At 39.9% G+C, this 19,086-nt stretch overlaps 1 protein-coding gene across 4 annotated transcripts in view; it reads left to right on the top strand.

Moving 5' to 3' along the window:
- The window catches only part of LOC121927130 (rap1 GTPase-GDP dissociation stimulator 1-like), a 55,554-nt gene that overhangs the window by 6,462 nt on the left and 30,006 nt on the right, over positions 1-19,086 (top strand). For 2 of the 4 annotated variants that reach the window (XM_042460711.1, XM_042460709.1), the window contains exons 2-6: positions 1,882-1,989; positions 9,548-9,670; positions 12,764-12,889; positions 16,013-16,141; positions 18,026-18,151. In XM_042460711.1, coding sequence (XP_042316645.1) covers positions 1,882-1,989; positions 9,548-9,670; positions 12,764-12,889; positions 16,013-16,141; positions 18,026-18,151 — 612 coding nt within the window. Of the gene's footprint in view, positions 1-1,881; positions 1,991-7,097; positions 8,895-9,547; positions 9,671-12,763; positions 12,890-16,012; positions 16,142-18,025; positions 18,152-19,086 lie in introns of those variants that run through there. The other 2 variants (XM_042460710.1, XM_042460712.1) reach the window with 2 other exon arrangements.

The raw sequence follows: 19,086 nt of genomic DNA, 5'->3' as shown, positions 1-19,086 counted from the left end.
GTTTTAATTAACTGTGAGCTTTTGTAAAGTTCATTCCTTAGACATGTAGGTGGTGGTTACCTCCAGTTACTGATTTCTGTTCTGAAAGAAATGAAAGGGATGAGGTTTTCATGCAATCTAGTCCTAATTTCAGTTAACAGTCCTATATTTTCAAGCTGAACAATTGGTTAGATTTGCTTTCTTCAACAAGGGTTGCTGCAAAGGCATTATTTGTTATAGAAATATATATTTTACTCTCATTATACAAGCTGAAAGGGGACTGTCAGTTTTATTTTCTGCTCATCTGCCTACACCTGGTTTTCCAATTCCACTGTACCTGGAACTCTTTCCAAGTGTCATAGGCTATCTGTTCTCATTCTATGTTGACAATTCATTCAGAGGTTTGGTAAAATATACAGTCAGACCAACATCCTCAGTGTGCTGATCCTAGGATGATCTTAATGAGTTTTGGGGGACTTCTCAAAATGATACTCTTCAGTTCCAAGACTAACTTCAGAGCTGCTCTTCAGTTCTGGTATAAGTCGGGTTGGGCAAAATGAGGGCAATCTTGCCCAGTTAACAATTCTGCTCCTCAAATGATTTTTCCCCCTTCAGTACCCAAATTTCTAACATTGCAGTGACTTCAAACTTGAGTTGTGTGTTTAGAAATACACTTTAATCATCCAAACTAGGAGGGGCAGACAAAGCTACCAAGGGAATGTGAACATAGCAAATACAAGGATTTTGGGTGTGAACAATGTCTCAATCTCTGTAATGCTATCAGTTTGGAGACTGAAATAAATTTTCATTTGTTGAGGCAGAATTCTTATTTTTGGGACAATGCACTGTTTTGCCATCTTTTCCTGAAGCTAAGCCATTTGGCATACATAGGTTGAGACCCTTACCCAATACCTGCTGCCGGGAGAAACAGCCTCACCCTATCTAGTGGTATGGCCAGCCCTGGAGTGCAAATAGATATAGGCTTGTCTCCTCAGCAGGGAAATTGAAGTGGAATCTAGACATGGATGCTGGCCATGAAAGCCTTCAACTTCACATTGGAATCTAGACACTTTTCTGAAGGCAAACACTATTTTGCTGTTGGAAACTCCACCCTGCCATCAATATATGAAAGATTTAAATTCAACATCTTGAATGGAAGTTTGCGATTTTACATCTATATTTTTGAAAGTCTTCGCCTGTTGCCATATCTTCCTTCAGTTAACCTTCCCTACCTTATTCTCTCCTTTATCTCTGTTTTTGTACCATAACATACATTTTCCATCTGTTCTCCATCTTGGAAGGACTTTGAAAGTCACTGTGCATATGGTGTTAGTCCACTGATCAAGTCACTAGGGAAAAAACAAAACACCTGGCTATATTTTCCTTTTAAGTAAAAGTATATAAATGTAATGACTAATCTAGGCTCCTGTTCATTCTGTCTCTTACCATTTGTAACATAACATCATTTGAGTCAAGAGAACAATTGCCTTGCCTTTTCCTTAAAAAAAATAGAGGGAGAAAGAACTCAGGTAAGTGTTTGAATGGAGTTCTGATTTCAGGATAATAACTTATGCAAATTGAGCGTGTTTGCACAAGTTATTGCTTACAGGGAATCTGGATTAATTTGGTAAAAAAAGGCAAGCTCCTCTCCCTCCCTCACATACTGAATAAATACGAATGCCAATATATTCCATGCACTTTTGCTTTATCAGTAGCTAACAAACTGAGTGCCTCTGGGGTGGGGAATTAGCTTGTGAAGACGATTTGCAAGTGATTGGGCCACTGAGAATGAAATACTTTGTCATTTTCCAAATATACAGCCACATTCCATATTTCTTTTACATAGGTCTGACTTTGCAAGAAAATATTGTCTTCATTCTTTTATATTTGTTTTCTGAACAGAGTCCCTAAATCGACACCTGGAACATCTCAGATGTGGTGGAGGAGATGCCAAAGAAGATCAGATAATTGAAAGCCTAGATGGAGTTCTCCAAGCTCTGAATGAAGATAGTTAAGTATTATTGTAATATAAGAGATCGATCCAGCCTCTGCTGTAGTCCTTTTCACATTTTCTGGAGTTCTCTAATATTTAATCAACAGTTCTTTAAAATAAGGTTTCTTATTTTTACTATTACACATTCTGTGAAGGCATTAGCAAAGAGAAAATCTTATTTGCCCTCCAGCATACCACAATTAAGATTTATTGGCCTTAGATTGGTAGGCTAAGATTAACAACTGGGTTGACAACTCGATTTAGTGTAGGCCGGTTAAATACGAAAGGTTAAAGAAATATAAAACTGAGTACCCTGGTTTATTTTTAAAAGAAAGGAGTCACAGATACAAACAGGAAGTGTACTAGACTGGATTAGATGAGATCCTAAGTAGATATTTCAATTTAAAAAGTGATTGCCATTAACACATGGCTAACTGTTCTCTAATGAATGAGCAAAAGTGGATGTACTGGTTGGAGTGTTGGACCAGGACTCTGAAAGGACTAGGACTCAGCCTTGGAAACTCTCTGGATTCCTTGGGCAAGTCACACACTCTCAGCCTAGGAAAGAAGACAATGGCAAACCTCCTCTGAATAAATCATGCCAAGAAAACCCCTTGATATGGTCTTCATAAGTTGAAATTGATATAAAGACACATTAACAACAAGAAGGTTCTATACATTCTTGGTAAAATATGGTACAAGTTATTCTGTGTCCTGATGTCATGACCAGCTATTGAAAGTAATTAGTTGCAAAGAGCTAATAAAAACCCACCTGACCACCTGCCCCCCAAAACCTTTGCCCACATCACATTATGGTTGTAACTTAGTGTGAGACAGCTTCACTACTTTTATAATGTCACGATAAAAAGTTATTTATTTTTGTAACTATGGAAATGTGGTCTCACTAAATTTTGGAGGAAGACTATCCCATACTTCAAGATCAGGTTTAAACTGTTCCCTGTTCAATAAAACACATGAATATGAGCTTTTTAAAAAGTAACTGATTTAGTTACTTATTTAAAAAAAGTGGTAAAGACTTTTTTTAAAAAATGTAACTATAAGAGTAGCTGACAACTTTTGATCTCCAGAGGATTAGTTTAGCATTCATTTAGGTGTGCTTGGACTGTGTGGAAATAGTTTCTTGGTTTTGAAATTCCATTCACAGTCTGCAAAACCTATAATCTTTCTTGAAAAAAAAGTGTGTGTTTTTTTCTGATACAAGAGGGATAGCCAAAGTAAGAAGATTTTCAGATGCAAAGTTTCTGTTCATAGGAATTTGCTTCTTCCGAATGATCCAGGGATGCTGGAAGGGAGCCGACAATCCCCCCGCATTCAAGAAGTGTGTCAGGCTTTCACACACAGACACTTCCTAAATGATTTAGCAGAGTTACCAGCACTTACATGCTGGTCTGAAAATCCTCTATGTCCCTGTACATCTCTAATCAAATACCAGCAAAAGAAATATTTAGTGACAAAGAAGGCAGAAGTATTGCAGTTGAAATAAACTGGGAAGGAAAACAAATAATGCTATTAGGAATTTATGGCCCCCTACAAAATAAGTCTAACTTCTATAAAAAGCTTACTAATAAAATGTTAGATTTAAACTATGAACATCTTATAATAATGGGGGACTGGAATAGAGTAATGAACCCAGCAACTGACAAAGCCTCCTCAAAGAAAAAGATCAAAGAAAATCAGGGTAAACTCCCCCAAACATTTTTCAACATGTTAGAAAGATTATCATTATTGGACCCTGGTGTTTCAAGAACAGAAACATCAAACAATACACAAACTATTCTGAACCTCATAAATCGGCTTCAAGAATCGATATGTTCCTTATCTCAAGAGAACTATACAAAGAAATTGTGAGAACAGATATACGACCTAAGAAAATATCAGTGGGATGCCACTGCCCAGATCCATCCCAGGTCAAAGCCTCACTCAGCCAGCCAATTTTTTAAGTCAGAAGCTCCCCAACTTCGAAAAAGTGCTGGTTGTGGGGCTTTGACCCAGGATACATCCCGGTGGTGGCATCCCACCTAAATCGGTGGCAATTTAGCTATGATAACATCTGAGGGCATCCCAGATCCAGAATTGAAGCCAAACAGGTAAGCCAGCTTATTTGCCCAAGCAATATGCTCCAATATTTCTTTTTGCTATGTCCTCTTGCTCCCTGTCTGCCTGCCAGCCATTTTCCCAAGGAATGGGGGCCACTAAACAGCAGGCTTTGCTAGAAGATGAGAAACATTCAGAGATATACTTTAAGAAAAAAAATAGTTCATCCCATAGAGAGCAAGGGTAAACAGAAAATGGAAACATTCTCTCCTGTATACTCCTATAGTACTGGTGGTGGAACTCTGAAAGCACATAAATCCTTGTTTTGTAGCCCCAACCCCCTCCCCCGAGACCACCAAATCTTTCGGCTGAAAAAATGGACAAAAGCCACACAAAGAACATTCAAACCATAACCAAAACATGGTAATGTAGCTTCCCTTGCCATTACAAACAACAAAAATTTGCCATTAAAAAGGCAGTTCTTACATGTCATTTCCAACTGCACTAGGAACAACCATGCAGCTTGTGGGGAGGTTCATGGAGAAAAATACACCCCACACTCTCCACAGTTGGCTAGCTTGCTTTAAAGCATTCACACCTGTTGTCCCTATTAACTGGATACATTGTCTGAGATTCACTCCAATAAAATCTAGAAGCAGCAGCATCTTGGAGCGTAAGTTGGTGTTTTCCTAGGATAGACTACACTCTTACCTTTTGCCATTCTACTCAGAGAAGGGGATGGCTCCTTTTTTAAATAAGAGTTAAGGTACAGTACTTAGATTAACCCATGGATAAGTTGAGCCAGGTTTTTTTTTGGGGGGGGGGGTTTGATCTTTTTTAATTAAAATTTCAAGACTTATACACGAATATATATAGAAACTATTTGCTGCCTTTTTATGATACTCAATATCTGTTGCCTGATAAAGCTGCCTCACTCTCCCTCATAAAAGGTCTGGTTATTTGTCAGCTTCAGGTCAACCCCAAACATGAAAGCTACAAAAACTAAGCATTTTACACATGAATTAGTATAGGACTACCTCATCCTTATTTTCCAGTTATTCCCTGGAAAACACAGTAATGCCACAAATCTTAGCAAGTAGTTAGTAGGAAGGCTGTGCTAAGGCAGATCAATTATTTTTATGTTAACTGAAGCTCAGCTTATGTTTCATTGCAGTGGCAGCAGGTTATTTTGCCTGCTAGCATTTGCTGAACAGCTGTTACCTGCTCTTCAGAGGAGGGAGGTGTTTTGTGTAGTTGCTGTAACGACAACTTGGGTTTGAAAGTGATGTTGAGTGACTTGCACAGCATTCGACAACTTTTGTGTAAGAGAGTGTCACAGCAGGCCTAACTTTAACTGCAGATTTTAAAACAGCAGGCATACAATCCCCTTTGTAGTGGGGTTGAAACAGGGAAACAGTTACTCTTTCCAATGTCTAAAAAGGCATAAATGTTACCCTGCACTCATGTAGTGGCCTCAAATTGCCTCACGTCAAACACAAGGATACAGTACCATTAATTTGTGCCCTTATTTGTAACTGGAGGCTATGAAGTGAGGTGAAGCCTCCTCAGTCATCACTCAAAACGCCTTTTAGACACTGAGAGATCTTTCTATCAAAAATAATGAAGGGAGGGTAGGGTGTAAGTCAGCAGGGACATAGTTCTTCACTGATTTGCTTCTCATAGAAAGCAACAACTAGTTTTAGCATTTTCTCCCCATTGTGAAAAAATCTTCAAAAACCATACCATTTTTAAAGTCCACTTGCAATCTGGGACTTATTCTGCACAGAATTTGTATGTGGTTGATTTGCAATTTGTCACTGCTCTTTTCAAAATTCACACTCAGCAGGAAACTACTTTTTCAGCAATTTCTGCATAGAAATATTCTTCATATCAAGTGCTGTTTCCTGCACATAAAAGTCTTCTTTTCTATACAAAACAGCCACAAACGAATTTTGCATAGGATAAGTACTGAACTGCAATGATTCTTGTCAGTCCAGACTACTTCTTGTCAAGGGTTCTTGACATACATACAAAACATTCTGAATATTTTCAGATATCCTTTCCATCTTTATAAGTCATAGCTATGCCTCCAGCACAGTGGTTTCCACCAATGAGCACAGATACAATGGCGGGTTACAGACCGCCACTAACGACGCACTCTGTGCGTGCTAGGGTTAGGAAGGGGCATGTTAGGGTTAGGAAGAGTCGCCCCTTCCTAACCCACCCGGCCCCAACACGCGCGGAGCACGTTGTAAATGGCGGCACCCATCCACATGGGCGCCGCCATTTTGACATCTTGGACGCTGTGCGTCGATGTGTCAAGCAGTGACCGTGAGGGCGGCTTCCCCGCAGTGCCACTTCACGTTTAAAAAGGACGCAATTTCGGTTTTCACTGCGCGGAGAAGCCTCGCGGTCTGGCCGCTGGGGCTTCACTCCACAGCGAATGGCAGCGGCGGGAAAACGGCCCCTTGAGGGCCGTCTGTAACCTGCCCATGTGATGACATTATGAGGCTTTCATGGCCAGCATCCATATTTTTTGTGGATTTTTTGGGCTATGTGGCCATTTTCGAGAAGAGTTTCTTCCTGACATTTCACCAGCCACAGATGCTGGTGAAACATCAGGAAGAAACTCTTCTCAAACATGGCCACATAGCCCAAAAAATCCACAAAAAATATGGATGCTGGCCATGAAAGCTTTCGACTTCACATCTTGGGAACCTTAGGGTGCATGGGGTCTGCCAAAGTGCATCTACACTATAGAAATAATACAGTTTGACATCCCTTTAACTGTCATGGCTCCATTCTACAGTATTGTGAGGCACCAACAATCTTTGGCAATGAAAACTAAAGACCTTGTAAAACTGCAAACCCCGGGATTCCAAAGGATGGAGCTACAGCACTTAAAGGTGTGTCAAACTGCAGTACTGCTATGGTGTTAGGTAGCTTCCTGAATTCTGTTATCTACCAGTCTCAAGTTTGCTTAAGTTTCCTGATTAAACTGTTGAAATGCAGTGGACCCTTCCCTTACACAGGGGATCTGTTCCGGACCCCCCCCACACACACACACACACATACATACATAAGGGGGAAAATGTGTATGCTCAAGTCCCATTAGAAGAAATGGAGCTTATGCCCACACCCACACCCCATTACATCTTTTGGGGCATGTGAGGGGTTTTTTCAGTGTGGTTGGAAGCCACATAAGGCGCACCTGTGTGTTATGCAGGTGCACTGTACTGAATACTCCGCAGACAGTGTTCCCTCTCCTCCAGCATGTGGCCTTGCAGTTGGCAAACAATGTTTTACAGACAGAAGATGACAAATGATAGAAAATGTCTTATGAGTTTATAACATGGGGTTTATCCCATGCAGAAACAGAATTTAAAATGGGGAAATCCCGCAAAAGTAGGATCATTTTGCACATGACATTGAGGGTACTGAACATTAATCCAGCACTAACCCACAGAGAAAGTGAACAAAAGTGGCTGCTTTTCACTTTTAGGCAGATTTTGTCCACTTTCTGTGCAGGTTTTTCCCCATTAATGCTCAATGCCCCTAATATGTCTGAGAACAACCCCCTTTTTGTAGGATTTTTCTGCTATTTAAATCCCATTTCTGCATGAGATTTAGGCACTTAACCTCCCGTGTGATAAACTCCATAGTTGGAGAAATGTCTTTCGTGAGTGCTTCCTTTCTGAGTTATTACCACCTTTGGCTAACTCAAGTATTGAGTAATGTGTCCCTGAGATCCAGGTGGATACCCTTTGTTTGAAAAAGGCCCTTTCTTTTAGAGAAATTCTGATGCCTTGCTTAAGCCTGAAGTGTTTAATAAATTCCCAGTTCAGAGCAATCCATTCTGGGATGGGGTCTACTGAAGCAAGAATTCAAGCTGCTTGCCTCCTTGTGGAGGCTCCTTGCTAAAAAATCACTGCCTAAACTAGCTGATATCACTCTTCCAGACACCTAAAATCTAGGATTTTGTCCAGAGAATCTCATTAGCTTATTTCTCTTTTTCAAACTCTTGGCCCTGGCTTCAGAGGAACTTGGTTAGCTTGCCCTCCTTTCCATCCACTGTTCAAGCCAGAAGGGCTCCCTACCTCCTCACAAACCCAGTGGGACTAAGGAGAGGTAATCCCTTATCTCTTAAAGTTATCTTTTGGGAAGTACTTTCCCTGCACATTGGAGCTTTCCAAAATTGCCCCCCTTTTTCTGATGAGGGGGTATTAGGAAAAGTATTAAACTGTCTTTAATTTTGAAACTTTTCTCTCCTCCCTCTCTTCCACCTTAGCAACCCTTACAGCTTCAAACTGCTTTTAATTCCAAACGATTACAGCCTTGCATATTTGCTGTTCCGCATGTATTTTTGCCATTTGTGACGCTCTGCCATATTTGCTATTCTCAAATGTAGCTATTGCGTATATCTTCATTCTTGTGTATTCAATACAATTCTCCTTTTAGAGAGTTCTGTGTGAATGTAGATTTTTGAGCCCAATATATTTGATGTATTATTTGCCAAAGATACACGATCCCTGATAGGCATGTGTACTCACAACATGTATGAAATAATTCATTTCTTCCAAGGGCATACCTGGTAACACTCAGAGATCTTTTTCTTCATTATTTAATATTACTTCATATATGTTTCTTGAGAAAAAGACATGGGTACAAACAAGAAGTGTAGAAGTAACTTGATGTATCTGTGATAATCTTATCCCATTTGATTTTTGTTTAAGTTCCTCATTTTGTAGTCTTATAACATGAGACCAGTTCTTCTGAAACAGTAAGAAAATGAATTCCAATGGGCCTTTGGTATCTGTTGGGGTTTTGTTCTAGGATCCCCAACGCAGAACCAAATGGCAAAATTAAGGTTTGCTTTTTTGGTGTTGTTGTTGTTGTTTGTTTGTTTTTGGCTGTGTGTGTGTGTGTGCGCGCGTGTGTGTGTTCAAGCTGTGGATGGTTGAATCCATGGATACAGAATTTGTGGATATGGAGAGCCAATTGTAGACTGAAGGCAATCAGTGAACCTTATAGCTAAGTGAAGGGTTTGAACATGAGATCTCTCTGGACACTTTAGTCCGCCACTTTAAACACCACACCACACTGTCCTCAAAAACCATTAATGAATCCTACAAAATGGGTGACAAGGAAGGACAGAAAACCAAGTCCAATAGTACTAGAAAGCAGTTTTTCTATTCTGATTTATTGTATTGGCTATGTTTAAAAAAAATCAAAGAATTACTTTATAATCAGAGTGTGGGAGCTACTGCCTGTGTTGAAATGACTACAATGGCAATGCTAAGTGACTAGGATTAGAGAAGAATCCATTAACAGAGATGTACTGTCATGAGTCAGCGTGGTTTGGTTGGTTATTTTGTTGTTGCCATAACTCAATAACAACACTAGTAGGGTCAACAACTGGTAACCCTTCATCTCAGTTGTGATCTGGCAGCACTTCTTTCATTTCACTGAAAATCTCCTTTCTCCTGCTTTCTAACCCAAATGTGTTCTTTATCATTGCAGAGCACAGAACCTGCAGTCTCTTAACTGAAAGAGATGTTTTGCCAACATTTGCCAGGCTCCTCCAAAGTGACCCACTTTGTGCAGTAAAGGCAGCCCAGGTGCTTGCAGAGATAACTAAAAATGGTAAGTATCATGGCATTTAAGAAACACGATGGATTGGTCAGGGTTCCTAGACACCTACAACACTCTCTCCAACTGCCCCAGTTTAGTAAGGACAGCTCCAGATTAATCCTCTGCTGTTCCACTTTTTCAGCTGCCTTTAAAATGTCCTAGACTTCTTTCTCCATCCACTTCCCCCTTGATCTTCAGCTTACTTCAGTGGCTGCAAAATGAGTTCAAGGTACAAAAGTAGTTGGCACTCAATTTATCAATAGAGAGAAGATAATAAGGGACAAAGTACATAAAATGGAAAGAATAAATCTCCAGGAACAGATGATATCCCAATGGAACTGCTTCAAATCACACTAACAGAATCAATTCCAGTGTTAAGCAAAATATGGCAACAAATATAGAAAGTAGAACAGTGGCCAACAGAGTGGATATTATTCATATACACCCCAATCTACAAAAAAGGAGACACAAAAGACTACAGCAATTATAGAACCATAGCATTAATTTCCCAAGCAAGCAAAATTACACTCAAAATTCTGCAGCACAGATTCCAACTATATGTGAAGAGATAATTACCAGATGTCCAAGCAGGTTTCTGGAAATGAAGAGGCACTAAGGACCACATAGCAAACATATGTTGGATAATGGAGCAAGCCAAACAATTCCAGGGGGGGGGGAAATAAGCATATGCTTTATAGATTATAGCAAGGCCTTTGACTACATAGATCATGAAAAGCTATGGAATGCCTTAAAGAAATCAGAGTGCCACTACATCTGATAGTCCTGATGAAGAATCTGTACCAATGAAAAGAGGCCACCATCAGAACAAAATTTGGAGAAACAGAGTAGTTCCCAATAGGCACAGAGATCAGGCAAGGCTGCATTCTCTCACCCTAGTTGTTTAACTTATATGTTGAAACCATCATAAGAAAAGCAGAATTAAGATCAGAAAAAGGAGGAGTTAAGTTAGGAAGAAGCAACATTAACAACCTAAGATATGCAGACAACACCATAGTATTAGCAGAAAACATTCAGGAACTGGAACAGTTAATAAGGAAGTCAAAGATGAAAGTGTGAAGGCAGATCTGATGCTGAACATAAGGGGAAAAAATAATGACCACAGAAGAAATACACACATTCAATCTAGACAATGAGGAAATTGAAATACGTAGTTAAAGAATTCCCATATCTAGGATCAAACATTGACCAAAATGGAGACTGCAGTCAAGAAATAAAAAGACTAGGAATGGGAAGGGCAGCTATGAAAGAACTGGAAAATATACTGAAGAGCAAAGACCTACAACTGAGCACTCAGTTCAGAATCATCCAGGCCATTGTATTCCCAGTTACCGTGTATGGATATGAGAGCTGGACAGTGAAGGGAGCAGACAGAAAGAAAATCAACTCATTCCAAATGTGGTGCTGGAGAAGAGTACTTAGGAAACCATGGACAGCCAAGAAGACAAACAAATGGGTTCTTGAACAGATCAGACCAAGGCTCTCTTTGGAAGCAAAGATGATCAAATTGAGATTATTGTAGTTTGGTCACATAATGAGAAGGCACAGATCACTAGAAAAAACAATAATGTTAGGAAAGGTAGAGGATAGAAGAAAGAGAGGAAGACCACAAATCAGATAGACTCGATCAGGGGGGTTATGGGTCAGGGCTTGCAGGATCTGGGCAAGGCAGTGGAAGATAGGGATTCTTGGAGATGTCTCATCCACAGGGTCTCCATGAGTAAGAACCAACTCAAGGGCAGCTAACAACAACAGTCCAGATGCATTGACTCAATCAAGGGAGCCACAGCTCTGAGTCTGCAAGACCTGAAAGGGGCCATTGAGAATAGGCTATCTTGGAGATGTCTCATTCACAGGGTTGCCATAGTTCAAGATCAGCTTGAAGGCAGTTAAGAACAACAATAGTGCTATGATGTAGAAATCTATTCAATAGCACTGAAACTCTGAAGTTTAGAGATGTTTCCAGACCTGCTTGTACTTCCTCAAAGGTGACAGATTGTCACTAAAGTAAATCAAACTATTCCTCTCTTTTGATATGTCCTCTTGCTATGTAGATGGACCTCACAAGGTGTTTCATATCTTGCAATATAGGAGATTATTGCACTTCATTTTTCACCTGATCTGGGCATGGACTGGGTATGGACTTGAACAGGTGAAAATAGGTGTTATTGCACAGCAAAAAGTCACTGGTGCCACTGGGAGACTACAAGCTATCCCTCAGCCACACTTAGCCCCCAATTTTGCAAGGATGGAAAGCTTTCGTATTTCAAAATCAGTGAGCTAAGCACAGCCAGGGGATGGCTTGTAGTCTCCCAGCAGCATCAGCGGTGTTTTGCTGTGCAATAACACCCATTTTCACCCATTCAAGCCCGTTCCCAGCCTATGCCCAGATCGGGTTTAAAATGAAGTACGATAATGTCCATAGTCAGCTTTAAAAAAAAAAAACCTGGAAAGATCTCTATAGCCAATGCAGGGTCAGGATCCTTTGCCTTCATCCAATTCAAAGCACTCGAGATGGAGTTCAGTCCCGAGAACTCAGTTTGTATGGGAGGCAAACATAGGTCAGTGGAAACCTTTAGCCTTTAAGCATGGTAACAGTTATTGACAATACAATATTGTGAACCTTTCTTCCCTCCCACAACCCCAAAAGTGACTGTCAATGGGTATACAAAGAGGCCTATCCAGATTTGTACTAAACCAGAAAGATTAATTTAAAGATGTCCAAAAAATGCCTGGGTAGTTAATCCATTTTTTCCCCAGATGAATTAAATATTGGGTTTTGTGAGACACTAATCATTTATTTAACATACACTAATGAGCAGAACATGCATTTCACAACTCTAATAGAACACAAAAATTTGACCTGCTTTTTATCCTAAAATATTATAAACTGAAGTGTTAGCAGTTTTGCTTTCATCGTATCCCAAAATTGCCATCTGAATGAGTCTAAATTTAGAACACCTGCCCTAGTTTAAATGCCTCCATGTTCATTATACTCAAGACTAAGAATTCATTTATTTTAATATTACAATGCTGGCCCGCATATAAGAAGGATGTCAACAGAGCCTCTCTCTTATTTCTGTACAGAGGAAATGAAGGTCCCATGTATAGATGCTGGTTTGGTCCCAATCATGATACCACTCTTGGACAGCAGAGACCAAGAAATGTTGCTTCATGTGGGCAGAGCCATTGGCCGCATATGCTATGATAATAGTAAGTAGTCACAAAACAGTGTTGAGAACATGTGTCAGTAGAAAAGATGAACATTTGCTGGAGCAACTTTAAACTTTGTCATGGATCATAAACAAACATTCTCCCTTTTGTAAAGGAGAAATGTATAAGTAAATACTTGGATCTGCTTGAAGCTTTATTTTATCTGTTCCATTTTACTTGTCTTCACTTGATTTATGGTAACTTGTGAACCTGAAGCCTGGTCCCATAATTGTATCATTCACCCGACCATAACTCCCATGTTACTGTGTTTAATGGATCTATAAGTACAGATTTCAGATCTCAGTCAAGCCAACATTCCTACCTCTTGAATGGCCTTCTAGCTATCTGGAGCCTGCAGAATCTGATAAGTTAGTTTTAAAAGCAAGTAGTTGCTGTTACGGTTCCATGTCCAACTAATGGGAGCTAGTTACCGTTATGGTTACTATTACTTAACATTAACTATTGTGTTTCTCAAAAGTAATTTGCAATTAACTTTAAATTTCACTGTTGTGTTTTTCAAAAGTAACTAAATAGTTACTTTGAAGGCTCATATAGACTGACCAAATGTGCTAGTTCTTTGGTAGTTTTTACTGATGCACTGAGTACTTTTATTTCTGTGGTTCAAATGATATTTTTCTTGTCCCAATATATTTCCTGGCAATTTTCATCAATTATCACAACTTTTATTTCACCTGACCAAAATGTGACATTTTGTCCTGGCTGTCTGGATATATTTCAATAGGTGCAAGTGTACACCTATTGTTGCCATTCATTTTGTTTTGCTATGGGACTTTGTTTTCTGGTGATGCCTTCAGTAAGATGGGTGTTGTGGGTATTAACTTTTCATGCACAACTTATCCTTCATGTTCCATTTCCTGATCTTCCCAATCCAACCCCTGCTTCTCATCTTGATTTTTTCCCCTGCTCCTCTATTGGTACACCATGTTGTAATAAATTAATCTCCCATCTCTTATTCCTGCCCCACTTTTGTATAGTATCTCTTCAGTTCATGGGCCACCTCTCCTCCTGACAAAGGCTATGTGTCAGTGAATACACACACACACACACAAACTAAAGAACAATTACCATGCATTAATGTAAATGGTGCTGGCCTAGTATCAATGTATTGCTATTATGCTTAAGAAACCAAATAGTTTTTAGCAATTAGATCAAAAATAGAAACAGGACATATGTGGCTCAGAGGTAATGAAGGAAGAGTGGGAAGGGAAAGGAAGCGTCCACTGGGAAGAGCGGGGACACCTGGAAGAAGGTCTGTATTACCTACACCTCTTACAAAAAAAAAAAAATTGGGGACCTGTGGAACTGTACAGACTGGAGGTCACGTTACATATCACTATATCACAACCACCCAAAAAAGCTACCAAAAACAAGAAACTTAACAAAAGGGCATAGACAGATGCAATATTTCACAACACTTTGTGATGTATTTGGTCAATCCGGATGAACTCACATTAAAAATGCATCTGAATATTCCAAGTTGTTGGCCTGTGGTACAAAACATAATGAGGGGGGTGACACTAGGAGTTACAACACCAACCCTAATGACACCATTGATCCTGGTTACTGTCTGAGACAGTACCTGGTGCCTTTAGTGCTTTTAGGCCTTCTTGTGATCATTAAAAAAAAAAAGGTAAAGTTTTCCCCTTGTCATGAATGTCCAGTCGTAACCAACTGTAGAGAATGTTGCTCATCTCCGTTACTAAGCCAAGGAGGCAGTGTTCTTTGAAGAAGACTCCGGTGGTCATATGGCCAGCATGCCTGCATGGAATGCTGTTACCTTCCCATCAAAGTGATACCTATTTATCTACTAGCATTTGCATGCTCTTGAATTGCTAGGCTGGCAGAAGATGGGACTGATGATGGGAGTCCACCTCATCATGCAGCACCTTTGATCTGCCAACCTTCTGATCTTACAACATCAGAAATGGCATATTAACCACCAAGCCACTGAGTCAGTGCATGGAATTTGTTTCCCAAATTTGTTTCCCAAATTCTAATAGAAATTATATTAGAATATCAAATTCTGTACCAAATTCTAACAGAAATTATACTTGTGCTCAGCAATACTTGTGATCCTCGCAAAATGAAAGAGAGTTGTAGGGACTAACCCATTTCCTAACATATTTACTATGCTAAGAGAATATGTTATCTCTCTTGGATGACATGAGAAGGAAGAATGAGCTATACCAGCAGCTAATCCATGACACTAGTTTCAAATATTCAAGCTCTCAAAGAAGTACTAAATATCCCAAAGCAAAGCAGCAAGAGACCAGCCTCAAAGCCAGAAATTTGGTAGTGGTTTTGATGGGATCTTAAAAGCACACTGGTGTGGCCATCCTAAGAAATGCAGACAGGGGAAAAAACTGAACACAAGCAGTTTAATATACTATCTTTAGAGATGTAAATTATTTGGATTATATTAAATTGAGTTTTAAAGCCACTTGTTATATCTTTTTTCAGTGGTAGCCTCAGAGGGACAAATGATATTTGGGAGAAAACAGAAAGGGCAATGGGGAAGAAAGACATGGTCTCTGAGTATATGAAAAAGGTCTTTTATTTCAAATAAGAACAGAGATCTGGAATGAAGGGAAGTGGCATGAATAGTTTTCAGGTTGGGGTACATGCTCCCCTCAGGCTTGCTTGTGGACCCATTTGCTTCTATCAAAATGAGTACCTTAAATGGAAGCAATCTCTATTTTTATGCTGAGTTTGAAGTGGTGTGTGCCTATCCCTTGAAAGGTACTGATATATTTATATATCTATCTGGTTGGGTGATTTTTAAAAATCAGTTGGATCTTCCTACTCCAGAAGCATAGAGAGCAGCTCACAACATAACCATAAATAGTCAACAATATACATTCAATAATAATGATGACACTAAAAGCTCAAAAATCTCTATTTAGGAGCTGTTCTTTAAAAGCCTATGATGGGGTGGGAATTGTCTAGCCCACAGGTTGCATTCAGACCATCAAGCCTCCCAGTGTGGCTCCATAGTATCTCCAGCCTGCAATGATCCATTAATCTTTGTGCACTGTCTAGTGGTTCACAGTGGCAACAAAAACGTCTTTCTTGGCTCCTAATTGTATTTTTCTTTGTTTTCAGATGACCTCCAAGAGCAGCTGGCAAAAGCAGAAGTGATCAACTCCCTGGTTAGGATAATGTCAGACTATCCAGATAACGAACCTCTTGTCCGTGTCAACCTGTTGGCCTTGTCCAACCTTGCAGACTTAGGTGAATATGACAGCTTCTTTGATTGCAAGTTGCTTGGTGCCACTATTTGTTTAATCTGACAGAGATGTAGCTTTCAGCATCAAACCAGCACCCACTCACCAACACTGAGCAGTACAAGATCACAGTAAACCAAACTTCTGTGGAACAAGAGACAATTTCCAGTAACTGAGGAAAAGGGATGTACATATGTTATCACACTATACTCGGGGGGGAAGGGTTCAACTGCTATGTTTTTTTGCTTTGATTTATTTATGCAAAGATTCATATCCTGCCATTCTAGTGATTTCACAACACAACAGATGACAAGTTAAAAGTAGTAACACTCAATAAAATTATAAAATATAATAGAAACAGATAAAAAGTACATGTTGTCATCGGCTGTCTACATGCACATAAATGTGCGCACAGGTACTTCAACAATATTTGCTTTAACCAAAAGGCATGGTACACTAGTAGGATCCCATTATCTGTTACACTTGGTTGAATTTGCTGTTGATTTTGCAAATTGCAGGGCAAAACATGTGGATGGTGCAAAGCTACCATCTCCTGGACTAGTCAACTTGAATATCATCAGCCTCTTACTGAACTCCCAGTGGTATCAAAGTTGGAAATAGAATGTGGACTGAATGAACATGGTTCTGATTCAAAACTGTGGTATTTCTGTTCTTAATATTTCACATAATTTAGAAAATGGTTCCACCTTTATAGAGTTGGCCCTAGCATTAGTGAGAGTGAAGCAACTGTTTCAGGTGGCAGACAGAGGGGCTGAAACAGATCCATAACTGTTCTTCCTGGGCCTCCCACCTGTTGCTATCATATAGAAAACAGAGTTGCTTATGCCACAAAGCTACACTCAGGAAGCAGTTACCAGGCTCTGCCAAGTTCATTGAACATTTAGCTGCAATGATATTGAATATCCAAGTACATATATGCCATGCTGGGGCAGGGGGTGATGGAATTTTTGTACCTTATTCCATTTCTGTTGCACGTCACCACATCATCCTGGTGCCATGGGGTCAGGCCTCCCTGACCATCAAAACTCACAATTTAGTCATCCACTATCATTCACCATGTTTAACCAGGCCTTATACAGGCTGGTACAACCTCTTTGACCTTCAAAGATGAGATCAGATGAGCCTTTTCTATGGTCTTTCCCTGATGCCCTCAGATATGGTAGCATATGCCTCACCATCAGTATTAAATTAAGATTCAAGTGGCAGTTGTGTATTCGGGGGGAAAAGGAGTGCTACCTCATTTCAAGAAGCACAATGGCTTCTGACATCCCTGTTCCCTTACCATATGTAGCAGTAGAAGAGCAATCAACCCTTCCTTCCAAGGACTAGATAGACAATACTGATTAAGGCATTGAGTCTACCACTACCAAAACAGACCATAAAAAAGAGCACTCCATCTTCCTGTTTGTCTTCTTATGCCTGTGACCAAAGATGACAGTCAGTCAGGAAAACTAGTGGGGCATGGTGGAAAATAAAACTCAGGCCCCTCGGTGAGCATAAACTGGCTTAAAAGTCAACTAAAAAAATTCCCATGGAAGAGTTTGCAAGCTGTTATTCAGGATTGTGCATGCAATAAGAGCTAGTATGGAGTAACAATTTGAGTGCTGTTTTAGGGATCTGGAGACCAAGGTTTGATTCCCAGCTCGCCCATGAAACCCACTGAGTGGGGTGACCTTGAGCAAGTCACATGCTCTCAGTCTCAGGAGAAGGTAATGGCAACCCCCCTCTGAACAAGTCGTACCAATAAAATACCATGATTGGGTTCACCTTAGAGTTGCCATGAGTCAAAAACGAATTGAAGCTGCACAACAAAAGCGACAAATGCACTTGTAATCAGGTAATTTATACAAATTTTGTTTTTGTGATGCAGATGCTGCTAAAGAGGCCCTTAGCAAGACCAAAGTTGCAGAACATTTGGTACATCAGCTGCAGGTGGCAAATCATCATGAGAAGGTTGAAATCATCCTTGAGGTTCTACAGACACTGGCAGAGAATGGTAAGAGTGCTAAGCTGCCTCACTGAGATTGCTGCTGATAGCTTCATATGTCTTCATTCCAGGTAGCTGTCCAAGATAGCAAAACTGGCTTCCTGAGAGGAAATATACATAGGTCCAAAACACACTGCAGAAATAATCCAGTTTGAGACTGCTTTAACTGCCCTGGATCAATGCAAGGGAATTCTGGGAACTGTAGTTTTGAGACACTTAGCCTTCTCTGTCAGAGAGCTCTAGTGCCACACCAAACTATAATTTCCAGGATTCCCTAGCACTGGGCCAGGACAGTTAAAGTGCTCTCAACTGAATTATTTCTGCAGTGTGTTTTGGACCATAGAAAAGCAAGCATTTCAAGACATATTTTGAAGCAACTCTTTTTAAAAGTCTTAACCTGACATTTAAGAGCAACATTCTTCAACTCATTATCCAGAAAGTTATAATAATGTCTTTAAGCACATTTTAAGTTGGAATGCTAGCTTCTTGTTGCATCCTTTTGTAAACCTAGTGGGGAGGGGAGATATAGACAGATAGATAATCAGGAGCTCATGCTGCTCTCTCTCTTTACCTTGCTAAATAACTGCTCACTTGATATATAGAAAGTTACTCTCAAGCTTTACATCCTTCTCTTTCCTGGAGGTCTGAGTCTTTATTCTTGTTTGTGAGAGAGAGGTAGCTCATGGGATCTTTCCCCCACAGTGGCTACTGATATACCTGCACACAATGGAGCCAGTGTTAGGGTTTCTCTAACCAAATCTATGACTTTCTCCTCTTTTGTCCTCAGTTATAGAATCATAAAATCATAGACAAGTTTCCTGAAATAGTACATGTTTGTTCCTTGTTACCTAATTACTTTGTTGGCAAAGAACAAGCTCCCAGAATAATTACTCCTATTCAGAGAACTACATTCCTATTTAACTATTTGACCACACTTTGCCACT

This window comes from Sceloporus undulatus, chromosome 3 (genome assembly GCF_019175285.1).
Source record: "Sceloporus undulatus isolate JIND9_A2432 ecotype Alabama chromosome 3, SceUnd_v1.1, whole genome shotgun sequence".
NCBI lineage: Eukaryota > Metazoa > Chordata > Lepidosauria > Squamata > Phrynosomatidae > Sceloporus > Sceloporus undulatus.
Note: the sequence above shows the minus strand (reverse complement) of the source record. Positions and strands in the feature narration are given on the sequence as shown.